A 14955-nucleotide genomic window follows, 5' to 3' on the forward strand; every position below is an offset into this window, starting at 1 on the left:
CAGGTGTTACGTGGGCGACCCCTTGGCCTGGCCCAGCCACTTGGGTCCCCAACAATGAGGATCTTACGAGCTGGATCACCCTCGGGGAAACACGCCACATGGCCATAGTGCCGTAACTGATGCTCCCTCACAATGCAGTTAATATGCCTCATTCGGGACTCCATGAGCAACCGCTTATTTGACACAAAGTCAAACCAACGGTACCCAAGGATTTTCCGGAGAGACACCGTACCAAAGGAGTCCAGCCTTTGTCTCAGGTCACTGGATAGCGTTCATGTCTCGCAACCATATAGCAAGACAGGAAGCACCAGGACTCTAAAGACTTGGACCTTCGTCCTTTTGCATAGATATCGGGAGCGCCACACACCCCTTTCCAGCGACCTCATGACCCCCCATGACACTCAGACTCCTCGCTCAGTCTCTTGTGCGCCCCAATCAGAGCCTCCATTGACTCCGCGAAGATCACAACATTGTCGGCAAAATCAAGATCCGTGAATCTTTCTTCACCAACAGATGCCCCACAGCCACTGGACCCCATCCCAACACCCAGTCCATACAAGCATTGAACAGAGTAGGAGGAAGAACACAACCTTGACAAACCCCAGAATCGACTGGGAAAAATGCAGAGGTTGTGCCTCCACTCTGCACTGCACTCACAGTACCTGTGTACAGGCAGACCATGATATCCAGCAACCTCGAGGGGATCCCGCGTATCCTCAGGATGTCCCACTGAGTCGAACACTTTACAAAAATTGGCAAAGGCTGCAAAGAAACTCTGCCGATATTCGCATTTGCGCTCCATGAGAACCCTCAGCGCCAGGATGCGGTCGATGGTAGACTTCTTAGGCGTAAAACCAGACTGCTCAGGTTGCAGGTAGGGGAGCAAGTGATCACGGATCCTATTGAGGACGACCCTAGCAAGGACCTTACCCGGCACCAAGAGCAGTGTTATCCCCCTGTAGTTGCTGCAATCCAGCAATCACCCTTCCCTTTCCAGATAGGGATGACCAGTCCCATTTTCCAGTCAGTTGGGATGATGCCACTCTCCCAAATGGAAGCAAAGATTGCTTGCAATGCCAGGAGGACAGCCTTACCACCAGCCTGGAGAAGTTCACCCCCGATACCACAGATCCCTGCAGCCTTTCCTTCCCTCAGCTGGTTCACCACCTGTGCAATCTCAGTGAGATTGGGTGGTTCACAGCTAACTGGAGGATCAGCCTCAAGGACCATGGACCCAGAGATAGCCAACATCCTAGCCAGAAGATCAGCTTTGAACAACTGCTCAAAGTAGCCAGCCCAGTGGGTCACAACTGCAGTGTCATCCGTAAGGACCATTCCATCAACTGCCCTGACAGCGACTCTCCGAGGAACAGAATTGGATGTGTGTAATGCTTCAGTTCCTCTGTAAGCAGGATGTGGGTCGCTAGACCACAGATGGTGTGTAACTTACTCACAGATTCCTGTAACAAACGCCTCTTTATCTGCCCTCAGAGCCCTCGAAGCCATCCTTCTCAGTTCCCGGTACAGACCAGAGTTGCCATTGAGCCGTGCGCTGCGACTCCTCTTGATATCCAGGGTGCCCTGCGAGATGGAACACCGGTAACACCAACACAACCCTCAGCAACCTTCAGGGTCTTGTCACAGAAGGTCAACACATTACATTAGGATCGGCAGTTGCACCCAAATATGCAAGTTCCTCACACAAACTGCGTTCAAACTCATTAGAAACAGCCTGATCTTGGAGTCTGGCCAAGTCCAGACTCATTTTCCTAGTAGGTGGTTACCTACCGGACCTAAGCTGGATCCTAAGAGTAGCAACAACAAGTCTGTGGTCAGAATTCACAAACTGGGCAGTTCTGTAGACCCTGCAGTTTTGCAAGAGCCTCTAGTGTCTGCCCACGAGGATGTGATCGATCTCCTTCACTGCACCACCAGTATTGGAGTACCAAGTCCAATGATGCGGATCTGGGCACTGGAACCAGGATCCAACGATTCGCAGCCCCTGACCATTTGCAAAGTCAAGGAACATGGAGCCACTTTCACCACGGTTACCAGATCCATGGGGACCGAGACAATCCTCATAGCCAACCCTGTCAGTGCCAGTGGCTGCATTGAAATCACCCATGACCAGAGGAGTGTCACCTCATGGGCACCCATCAACCACCGAGCGAAGTTGCGATTAAAATGTCTCCCTCACCGAGACATCACTCACTCATCTACGGTCGGTGCTTACACAGAGACAACAGACAAGGCACCCAGGGAGTGCCGTAATCTGAGTCCCATAATGCGGTCGTTGAAAGGAGTGACATCAGACACCATCGGAAGAAGCCAGTCCACTACAGCAACAGCTACTCCCCGAGTAAGACGGCCATCAGACCAACCAGACCAATAAAAGGTGTATCCACCTAGAGAGATCTGGCCAGTCCCCAGTCTGCGCACCTCAGAGAGTGCTGCCAGTAAAATGCTGAGTTTACGCAGCTCCTCCGACAGCAGAGAAAGATGATCATCTTGCCGGAGAAACAAGACGTTCCATGCGCCTACCCGTATGGGTCTCCTCAAATTGGGACCCGAGTGCTGCCGTGCAGCAGGCGATACTTCAGCACCACACCAGTTCCGATCCCCAACAGACCTGACCCCATTGGCTCTCCCAACGGTTTCTACTCTTCTGGGGATGGGGCTCCCGAGTGCTTCCCCCATCCTCTTCATGATACGAGCAGCCTTCCTATGGGCGGCTACAGCAGAGCTACTCTCGCGGAGAGCAAAAAGGAGTCCTTTCTGTAGTCTCGGAGCTGTGTAATCCTGCAACCAACTCCCATTATTTCCCTGCAAGTTGGAGGACCGCTTGCAGGGCCGGATGCAGTTTAACGTTGTACCCAAGACAAAATATCCCCACCAACTAAAATATCCAGAAAAATTTTTAATTGTGAAAAATCCAGTGTCAAATTGCCGAATATTCAATGATTCTTCACAGAATCTGTACTTGATTACAGTTGAACACCAAATGGTGGGAGAAGTAAACAAAAACAGACAAAATTAATAGAGAACACCAAACTGAGGCTGCCTTGATATTTCATCTCCAGACTATAAAGACATTCTGGAATGTACCACCTAGTGTTAGAGAACTGTCTCATTCATAGGTCATGGATCCTCCAACATGCTAATTACCCAAAACACATGGTTAAAAGCTCTCAGGAATAGCTAAGAACAGAACATTGGACTATTCTGAAGTGGAATTTTATGAGACCTGATTTGAATCCCATTGAACATCTATGTAAAGAACTGAAACATGTAGTCCTGAAAAGGCACCCTTCAAACATGACAAAGCTGTTTCAGTTTGCTCAGGAAGAGTGGGGCCAAAATACCTGTTGACTGGTACAGAAGTCTAATAGAGAGCAACAAAATATTGGTTAAGGGTCCCATTATTTTTGTCCGTGACATTTTCAGTTGTGTTATTATTTTAAATATTCTGGTAAATCAAAAGTCTAAAGCAACGTCTGTTTTTTTTTGCCAGTTTCAAATTAATTCAGAGATGATTGTGGGCTGCTCTTTATTTTTTTTTCGTGGAGAGGTGACAACAAATATTTCCATGTCTGTTATGGTCACAATTATTTATGGAAATTCTATGGGCAGATAAAATGACTGGAGAAATACAGAGCACAGCTCTATGTCTGCAGACCACATGGCTTTTCTAATTGCTTCTTATTTACACCAGTGTTAGTACTTAAGGACTTCAAATTATCCAGTATTACAAACATAACAGAAATGTGTTTGGTGTTGCCTCCTCAGCGCCAAACAAGCACCTCCACATCTGCCCTGTTTTATCCTGTGCCTATAGAATTGATAGTAGTCCTGTCTTTTCGAAGCAGAAAAGTCTGGAAGCAGCTCTGGTGCTGTGTCCCTACTTGATCGGTTCCATTACAGTAGAAACTGCAAACTGTACTGAATTCACTGAGGTTACCTATAAGATGGATGATATAGAGTGAAGTGAAAAGACATTCACTTGCCAATGCTTTATGTACTACAGAATCCCTCTATTTATTGCTCACTTTAAGTCCGCCACCCACCTGTACTTTTAAATAAATGCTTTGTTCTTAAGAAATAAATGCTGTGGTGAGCGGCTGGTGGCGGTACCCAGCCGGGACACCCGGAAGGACCGGAGGAGCGATTTACGCCTCCTCCGGACCATGAGGGGGCGACCACCCTAGTGGCTATGGGGACCATGGGAACAGAGCATGGAAGCTCAACCCTATAGGGGCCCGTGGTCACTTCCAGGGGGTGCCCAAATGCCTGGGGAGCCCTGGTCCTCAGCACTTCCGCCACACCCGGAAGTGCTGGGGGGACGAAGATCAGGGAAACCCAGAGTGCTTTTGGATTTGCACAGCCGGCATTTCCGCCACAAACAGGGAGTGCAGGCAGAAGTTCATTGGGAGGCACCTGGAGCACGTCCGGGTGAATATAAAAGGGGCCGCCTCCCTCCATTCGATGGCTGGAGTTGGGTGGAAGAGGACAGAGCTCGGAGGAGAGGAGTAGAGAGGTATTGGAAAGAGACCTGGACTGTGGGTGACTAGTACGGGAGTACTGGGTTGTGTGCACTGTAAATAATGAAAAAAACGTGTGTTGGTGCTTCAACCATCGGTGTCTGCTTGTCTGTGTCTGGGCCACCTCCCACAATGCATATGTCCTTGCTTTCTACTAGCACTGAGGCATTACTTTGAGTGATAAATGATGCTCTATCCAGATATTCTCTAAGTCTTAACTTCTTCCCAGTAAGTAACCAGTAAACCCCCGATACTCTAAAGAATCGCAAATCAAGAATGGCAATCACTTTCTATTCCCTCCGATCTTTGGAGGAATGAAAAATGATGGAGGGTGGGAGCGTCCTGGTACAGTGGACTCATTATAGAATGCGTTCTCCGCTAACTGGCGGAATAGTTCAGTGGCTGTCCGTTGTTTCTCTCTTTGGCTTTTTCTTTGTTGGAATACTGAAAGGCTAGAAAGTCGTTTAAAAGGTTTAAGACATTCTTCAGTTTTCTCTGATATTCTTTGTGATGAACAATTGCGTAAACCTTGTAAACACTTCTGCCGTTGTTCTGTTGTCTTGTTTGCACGCCTATATGATACCTGAGCTCTTTCTTTTTGGAGCCGTGCCTCTTTTGCATCTGCTGTTTCAGAAGCGCATTGTAGGCGCCTTCGTTCATTGTTTTTATCCATACGGGCTCGTTTTTGTATTTCCGTTAGTTGAGCTCTTTCTTTTTGGAGCCGTGACTTCTTTGCTTCTGGTGTTTCTGAAGCGCGTTGTAGGAGCCTTCGTTTATTGTTTTTATCCATGCTGTCTCGTTTTTGTTTTTCTGTGGCTGTCGTTAGGTAGAAGTCGTTTACTGTTAGGAATCATAATTCAGCTTACTTTTAATACTGAATTACCGTAAACATTACTAAAATTGCATATATTATACAACTGTTGTGTTGTTTGGGCGCCACCTACTGACTCTGGGAAGCCGCTGGGTTTGACTCTGGGGCGCTGAGGTGCTGTGCGCATGTGCCTCGGTGCGTCCTACGTCCAGCGTCCGTGCATATAATTATACAACTGTCGTTTAGTAATATAGGTTGCTGTTCCTCTAAACTATTTGATGCTACAATGACAGTTATTTAATTGGAGACTTGCCAGTTTCAGCTACTGTTTCCTGCCCTACCTCGCCTTGCATTCCTTGTCTATGCTAGTTTTGAATAAAGGCAACAAGAACAAGTACAAGTAACACTTGACTTTACACTGGCATCCCCAAACACTCAGGTACTTGCACTTGTGTGCGAGTGATAAATAAAGCAAAAAAAAAACTTCTAAAGGAAAAGAACCTTTAAAAGTTCCTAAGCAGCAAAATTTGTATTTCAATTAACTCACGTTGGGGTCAAGCTCATTATTAGGGCGGAGTGGTGCTCTGAGGCTAAGGATCTGTGCTGGTATCCAGAAAGTTGCCGGTTTGAATCCCCGTCACTGCCAAAATAGATCCTACTCTGCTGAGCACTTGAGCAAGACCCTTAACCTTAATTGCTCCAGGGGCGCTGTACAATGGCTGACCCTGCGCTCTGACCCCAAGGGGTATGCGAAAACTAACAAATTCCTAATACAAGAAATTGTATAAGGTGAAATAAAGAACAAAAAAAAAAACTCTCACAACACACTTCTTCAGATTCAGTTTGTAATGTTGATGTTGGCACATCTCTATCTCTAGTGAGCTTGTGAATCTCTCAGTGACAGCAGTTAATTCTAGAAAAAAATTAACACTACCAATTTATTTCAAACAATTGAAGACTTCTCATCCTCAGAAGTGCAAAACCTTCTTGGATATGACTACCAATGTATGCAAAACAAAGGTAACCAGCTTTTAGGGCACTGTTTGTGTTGATAGGAAAAATACATCAAGACAATTAAAAACCAAAAAGAGACAAGAAAAAGATGAACAGTCATTGTCTGATGTAGCAGGGGATATTTTTTCTGAAATGGTTCAGCCTCTGCTCTTTGAGTTTCCATTCACATCACTGCAGGACATTAATACCATTTAAGTTTACAACTGACGTCATCAGTCTTGTGCTTAGCTATGCAGTGGGTGGAAGAGAAATACACACTAAAAGTGTCATGCCACACTCGAAAGAGTTTAGGCAATTTAGGCTCTCATACTGCTCAGCAGTGCCATCAGAATTAAAAAAAAATATATATATATGCAGGTACAATGAGGAATTTTGAACTGTAATGCTCATGCTATTTTGTGAGGGAACCGTAAAAGTACATAATGAAAGTTGGTATAGTTCCATCAGGAGAACATTCCGAAGAGCTGTTTTTTGTGCTAAAAAGCTATAACAGGTAAGTGGAACAGTGTATATTGCATGCTGTAATAGTTGCCTTTTGGAATGTCGCCAGGGACTGGATATCTGACCTTTGGACAATGTAATACAATAAATTTTAAGATTTTTCATGGAAATTTAGCTATTGATTTATGTCACAATTCAAGGTCATTGTATTTGGAATGTTATATTCACTATTCATGAAACGAGATTAAAATGTCTTGGTCTTTGCCACAAACAATGTAAAGGGAGTAATTATATACAAAAATATGATTTTTAAGTTTCGTATCCTATGTGTAAAGTTCTCAGAACTGGAACCCAATGTAAAGACCATGGGTCTCGTGTATAAAGCAGAGCGTAGGCACAAAAACGTTGCATTCGCTTGTTTCTGTGCTCATTTTCAGTTGTATAAAAACTAAACTTGGCGTAAAGCCACACACATTTTCACAGCAGCCTCACACCATGCATTGGTTTTGCAAATGAACGCACCCAGCATCAAAGCAGTGCTACTGTCATTTCCCTTTCATTTTTAGATTCACATCTGACACGGGCTTTATCAAATAAACTGAAATTAATTGCATATCATTTATAAAGTTAAGGCACTTGATTATCATTCTGTAACTATATAATGGTGCACAGCATGGTCAAAGTATTCCAAATACCATAGCTGCTTTAGCATTGTTACTGTCAGTGCACCACTGAGAGTATTGTAACCAGTAATATTTCAGTTCTGATATTAATTGTAGTTTTAGTTTTTATTTCATTCTAGTTTTCAGTGGAGTCAACAATTATTTTTATTCTGTGTTTAAAGATTTTTTTTTATTTTATTTAGTTCTGGCTTTTTTACATAATATTAATACAATCTTAGATTTTATTTTTCTGTTCCAAGACCACAAATGCTGGCCTACGCATATTTCAATGCAAGTTTCAGTCAACAAAATACACTCACAGTTCACAGTAATGCCATTAAACACAGCTTGATTATCAATGAGCAAACAGATTAAGTGGTTTAATAAGTATAGTCCGCAAAATCAAATGTTTCAACCCAAGAAACCAGTTTGACAGATAGGGGCGCTATCATCCCCTTGAACCCTCCGACAACATGTACTGACACCAGATAAAAGTCCAAGAATGAATTTATTATAATAATAAAGTGCACAAAGCACCTCCACTCCACAATACTCCAATAATAATCAATAATACACAATCACAATAACCAATCCTCCACTCCCAGCAGCTCAGTCACCCTTCCTCCCAACTCGGCTTACTGCTGGGATTTCCCACAGTCCTTTTGAAGTCCTTGACCCGGAAGTGTTTCTGTCCCTCAGTCCATGTGACTTTATAACACTTCCGGTTCGGGTGAAAACTCCTTTTCTTCAGCCCGGAAGTACGTCATTTCCTCTGTCCCTGTGACTAGGGCGTACTTCCGGGTTATATGGAAAATACAAGTCCTTGAGCCTCCCTGCCGCGTTCCCTGGCGGCCCCCACGGTATCCAGCAGGGGTGTGATGAAAGACTCCAAGTTCCATGATGCCATGCTGGAATTCGGGGCCCCTCCATGTTGCAGGGATGGCTCCATCTGGTGGCTTGGGGGTATTGGCAGGGATAAACTGCCAGCCATATTCCACACCATTCAGTGCAAGCATGTTGCTGTTAAGCTTTAAACAAGCATGCATTTCGAGAGATTTGTTCATGTTGCAACGACATCCATTGCACAGATAACCAAACAGTGAAAATATTCACTTGACGAGCGTAATGCAGGTGTACAGACAAGGTCCTCGGCCACTGGCACCAGCAGACTGTATGTTGACGATTTCTACTGCCAGTACTGAAGCAGTGACATGTGGTGAGGTTCATGGCTTGTGAGGACCTGACTACTTCAGAGCAGGGCTATTATAGTTAATGAAGTAAACTAAAATCAAAACAAAATATTAATAAAAGAACATTTTCATAAAAAACAGAAATAAAATAATCAAAAACTAAACAAAACTATCCAAGTAGCTGGAAAGACTAACTGAAATAAAATAACTACTGTATATACTCTCGGATAAGTTGGGACATGATTTTATCGTGTAATTTCTGGTATTTTATAATGTAGGTCGTATAAGTCAAATGCGGAAAAGTCACACTATTGGTCCAAGCGATTATGATATGCTAACGCCCACCTGAGAGAGTAACCACAGAGCACACTGCCTTTTTTTTCTATGTGAGTGCGGCAATGCACTGTATCAGCACGTACTCCTAACCTCTCTCTCTCTCTCTCTCTCTCTCTCTCTCTCTCTCTCTCTCTCTCTCTCTCTCGTGCCTACGTGACCACACGGTAATACCCAGTTTGTGTTTTTTGTATCTCCTACCCTCATTATCGTAAGAGCATCTCTTATCTGTGATGGAATGTTCGATCAGGAGAAAATATGAAACTGGTTTTAAATTAAACGTCGTTGAAGTAGCGAAAGAAATTGGTAACTGCACTGCTGAAACAAAATTCGATGCGTCTGAGAAATTGATGCGAGTTTGGAGGAGGCAAGAAGATGAAAAAAAGTCACATTTTTGAATGGGCGTATAAGTCGGGGGTCTGATTTTATGATCGATTTTTCAGGTTTCAAGACCTGACTTGTACGTGAGTATATACGCTAAAAATATTGTTACTTTTCGTTTTTGAATAAATATTCTTGCCGTTAAACTTTAACCTTTGTAACTTTTAACTCTAAATCAGAAAGTCATCCCTCATGAGCCGCCTGCACGTATTCGTACAGTGATTGGTGGCTGGTGATGGAGGGCGGGTGTTCACACAGCATTTGCAGTGACAGAGCAAACTGAATACGGGCACATAAAGCGTATGTTATAGAAAGTGATTTACTGTGCGACAAAAGTGACAGTTCTTCAGGAGCTGCTTGTGACAGCTGGATAGATTCTGATTCAAGTGTTAGTGAAGCACACCAAGATGATGATTTTGTTTTGAATGTGCTCAGTAGCTTTCAAACTGGCAGTTCACTGGATCTCCACGAATCTCTTACAGAATTTCAGTCTGTTCGTAAATGACGTCATGTTAGCCATAGTTCTGGCTGAGCCCAAGATACAGTATGTAAACAGCAACTATTAAACAGCAGCACACAATAAGCCAAATTCCAGGCTTCATGAGTCGGACGTCCATTATGATGAGTGAACACATTTCTTTGTGCTTCTTGTATATCAAGATGTAATTCAAACGTCTTACCTTATGGACAGAAAAATCACAAGTGAGTAACGTTTCAGTTTACGTGTCTCGGGTGTCTGCGTTTTATTGAAAATAATTCACCTGCCATTTCACACAGGAGAAATCCTTTGACAAAATAAAACATCACTGACCGAGAGACTGATAAGATCAGCATATTGTTGCCAACCAAGCACTTTTCCTTTAAAAAGGTTGTTTAACCATGAAGGGATACCAACCTTGTAAAATTCCTGAGTTGGCAACGTCTTTACTGAACTACAGGTATGTAGGTGAAAAGAGTCTGCTAACTGCTGAAAAACTAAGCAAACTAATATGTTTTTGTATTTATTCTATATTTATTAATTTATCTTTTTTTATTTTACATTCACAGCCCAGATACCTGATATTGTGAAAATAATCCTGTTGCAGAATTATGTTTTAACATATTTGACCCCCTTTCTTCAATTTCTCTCTCAAAATAAGTAGTTGAAATATCATATTACCTTTGATCATAACATCAGCCATGTCATACATATTGCATATTAGGGATTTTTTCCTGGCTTGCATCCTTGCTGGGGTAGGCTCCAGGTTTCCTGCGATCCTGCTGTGGCTATGCGGGTTTATATAATGTATATATTGTTCTTAATCTCAGATGCTGTCTCTATCGTTATCTGCACTCCTATTACCTACTCTTACTCTGCTCATTAAGGGTTTACTGTTCTTATTCATGGCCTATTCCTGTCTCACAGCCCCTAATCCTGACCTTAACATGCTTGTCTTACTTTGTTTCCACCAATACAGGCCAATTGTATGCATCAACCCGGTGTGTGAGGGATAGCTCAGTTCAAGGCTCGTCTCGTATACTGAATAAAACAAAACACATGCACTGCTGAAAAAATGTCACAGATGCAATGTGAGAGTTTGTCAACAATTTTGATCAATTTTTTGTTTTTCAGTGGAGTGTGCCTAGAGCAGGGTTGTCCACTGATGTGCAGACATACTTGTTTGAACATAATTTCCTAAGATTATAGGCAAGCACTGGGCAAGCAAGAAAGTCAAATTCCCACCCTTTGATGCTTTGCTGAAAACTTTCTGTCAGCACTGTATAGTAGATAGTGATACTACATATTGTAGGTGTGAATGGCTTTTTTCTGGTGCTTTATGGGTTCTGTAAACAATATAGATAGATACATAGATGGATGCTTTATTAATCCCAAGGGGAAATACTCCAGCAGTAGCATACTGAAAAAAAAACCCAATAAATTAAAGAGTGATAAAAATGCAGGTATAATGGACAATAACTTTGTATAATGTCGGGTGGAGTTGAAACAAAACAGACCTGTGAGAAGGCCAAAATGTTGTTGCTTTTCAAAAAAGCCTGTCTCCTACATTTAAGACTAGTTAAGCTAGATGTTTATTTTAGTTAACAGGAATTTATAAATAGGCTGCAGTGTTATTTTTGCATGTGCTTTCCTATCTGTTTAAAGATTGTTTTCAGTTTTGAAGGAATGTAAAAACTTTTTCAGGGATCTATAATTTTAGTAAATGTTAAGAAATACTGTACTTCTTTGACTGTAGCTTTCTAAATAAAATTGTATTGTTTTCATATTTGTTGTTGAAAATATTGCATTATTGTTTTCTTTTTAACGGAGGTTCTCTTATTGGTGCTTGGTGTATTTTCTCCAAGTGAATTTCAATGAGTATATGGCCATGAAATATTTGTTCAAAGTTTATTGCTTTGGTCTTCTATACAATTACTAAATTAGTTTCTATTTTACAATTTTTAATCATAAATTCTAGCAAAATTTAATTTGGTTATAGTCATTTTATTAAAAAAATGTTCTGCCCTATTACTCATTTGTTAGGTATTTTTGAATATATTTGTTTTTGTTTTTTCTGTTTCAGGAAATACAAAGAGCTGCATCCATGTTTTTTACGTACCTTGATTTGATTTCACTGATTCCATCGCTCATTGTTACGTTGACCTTGGTAACTTACAGTGATCAGCGGGGACGCAAGATTATCATACTACTTCCACTCATTGGGTCACTCTTGTCTTTCTTAGCATACTTTTTAGTTTCCTTTTTCACTTTAAACCTTTACATCTTTTTTGTGTCTTCCTTCTTGAGCTCACTCTTTGGTGGTTTGGGCACATTTTTGGGTGGTTGCTTTTCATATGTGGTTGATCAATGCAATAACAAAAATCATAAAGCTGTTCGCATAGCACTAATTGACATGCTGATTGGTTTGTTTTCTGGTGGAGCATCATTGGCTACTGGATATTTTTTAAAAGCCACAGGTTTTTCTTGGCCTTTTCTTGTTACAGTGCTTCTTCAGTGTCTTAATATTATTTATGTGTCTCTTCTTCTGGAAGAGACAATCCAGCCCTCCTTAAATAATGAAAGTACAAAGAAAGAATTTATTAAAAAACTTTTTTATCGTATTTATTTACTGTTTGCAAACTCTACTTGCAAAAGAAACACTGTGTTTCTTCTGCTGCTACTATCCTTTTCAATTTATAACTTTGCTAATTTAGGTGGACTTTCTCTTTTTATTCTTTATGAATTAAATTCACCATTATGCTGGGATGAAATTTTAATTGGCTATGGCTCTGCCATTTCAACTTTAGTATTTCTGACAAGCTTTATAGGTGTTTGCTTGTTTTCTCGCTGCCTTCAAGATATTCAGCTTGTATATACTGGATTGCTGTCTGTCATCGCTGGATTTTTAATGGCTGCATTTACAAAGACAACACTTCTGATGTTTCTGGGTATGTACTTAAATATGTGTATTTATTTTCAAATTCATTATTTTTTTTATATTTAAATATGTTAAATTAAAGCTAAATTATGTGAAATGAAAGCATCATTAGAAAGCATGTGTCATTAGATTTGAAATTCAGTGAAACTGTCCCAGTTTTTCTTGTGCTTTTGCTGCAATACAAAAACAACTTTTTTTCAGGATGCTCTTTTGTCATTACTGGTCTACTGTGGTTTTCCAATTTCTGATTTTGCTGCTCTTGTAAAGCAATTCTTATGGAGGATTATTTGTTACAGGAATCTTTGTCCGGTAGCTATTATCTTTTTAGTTTTTGTATGTGTATTATTTGAGAGTGAGTCATTAAATCAGTTTTATTTGTGTTATTTTTCTACATAAACTAATATTTGAATACTGACGTTAACTTCCTTAGCGTTAGAGACTAGTGTCACTTGGGCTGCAAAAACAGTGCTAAAAACGTTAGTTCTGAGTGTCACGTGGGTAACTGTATAGATGCGTCTTGCATAAGTGTTGGACCCAAGGATTACTCGGGCTGTAAAAATGCCAACAGCATTAGTGCAGAGCATTGCTTGGGAAATTATATAGGTGTTTCTTGCATAAGCGACAGGCCTGAGTGTTACCCAGGCAATGATGCAGACACGTCTTCACCTAGCCTCATAATGGTGTTTTGTAAGACTTTTTTCAGTGTGGCATTCTCTTGAGAGAGAAACCAGCAGTGATGACACTGAATCTGTCTTCAGGTAGTGAAACTGTAACAGACAGTGAAATGGAAAGTGATTCTGATGAGCTGATCAGTCTAGAAAGAAAATCTGCAAGGATTCACACTACTATTGTCCTTAATGTGACATTAGATTGTGTATTTCATCATGCTTCAAGATATACCACACAAACAATTGTGACAGTATATACTGTATTAGCTTTATTTTTTATCATTATTACTCTTTATTTGTCTCATTACTTTCTACACTACTGACTCTGTACTTTTAGTGTTTTGCACGTTTTACAGTAGAAAGATGAAATTTAATAAGTGTCATTTTTTCAAGCCATTTTTCAAGTGCTTTTTACATGTTTTTTTTCCCCCCAAGGAAAAAATGTAACGATAAGGAGGTTAAGCCTGGATTAGTACACTAAAACGAATACCGAGCACGTAGCAAACAATAGGTCATCCACAAAAATTACAGATTAGCTGAGGAACATGCTCTGCTAGAATAGGTGAAATCCAATAAATTGGTGCAGTTAAAACATACCTGTGACTATACAGGGAATGAAGTAGTAATATATGAAGACTTTTAAAATGTTTTTTTAAATATCATAGAATACTGGTGAAGTAACAGAAATGAGAAAAACTAATAATTGTCCCATTGTCCATCCTAGTAAGTGTAAGCCAGTTATCTAAACATGTTTTGCAGGAAAATTTAAAGTAAGCACTTAAAGGCAAACAAATATACTGTATTAGTATGAAACTGCCAGCATGGATAGTGTGTTTCACCAATAAGAAACCAACAAAAATAAACTTTGTCAGATTGGTGCCTATGATTTTATTTGTCTTGATTTAAAGAAAAGAAGTTTGATAAGGTATTGTATAAAAGGTATTAAGTAATCTAGCTAGAAGAATTGGGAACATATGCAAACTGATAAGGAGCCAGGTACACCTTTGCTTAAAGCCTCTCTCTTAATCAGCTTCTTATAGGATTTCATATTATGACACATCTGAAGTCATTCAGGGCTTTTGTAGTTTAGGTATTGTCACAAGAACGACAAATACACATCATAAAGGTTTGGGGCAGCCACAATGGCTGCAAAAAGTCTTGTGAACAACTCACTATCTTTAAATACCTTAGTATTCAGAACTGTGGTACTGAATTAAGGCGGCTTTAAAGGCCAGTATAGAAACAGATGTCATCAGGGCCGGAAGCGGAAGTGACATCATCAGAGGCGGGACCTTAAAAGTGACATCATCGAAAGCACCGGAACTGGAAGTGATGTCATCAAAGATGCCGGAACCCTGCAGTATTATAATTTAAGACAGAATTTTCCATGTTTAAATCATTGTTGATCTTTTTTTAATTGTGGTAATGTGATAAGAGCAGGCCACTCAGTCTATCTAATCACCTAGATTGTCCAAAATAACCAAATTGATATTTGAAGATC

At 40.9% G+C, this 14955-nt stretch overlaps 1 protein-coding gene across 2 annotated transcripts in view; it reads left to right on the forward strand.

The window, feature by feature from the left end:
• LOC114650330 (solute carrier family 46 member 3) overlaps window positions 1–14955 on the forward strand; it is a 215030-nt gene that overhangs the window by 90273 nt on the left and 109802 nt on the right. For both annotated transcript variants that reach the window (XM_051925748.1, XM_051925747.1), the window contains exon 3: window positions 11932–12796. In XM_051925748.1, the coding sequence (XP_051781708.1) occupies window positions 11932–12796 (865 nt within the window). The remainder of the gene's footprint in view (window positions 1–11931; window positions 12797–14955) is intronic.

This window comes from Erpetoichthys calabaricus, chromosome 4 (assembly GCF_900747795.2).
Source record: "Erpetoichthys calabaricus chromosome 4, fErpCal1.3, whole genome shotgun sequence".
NCBI classification, from domain to species: Eukaryota; Metazoa; Chordata; class Cladistia; order Polypteriformes; family Polypteridae; genus Erpetoichthys; species Erpetoichthys calabaricus.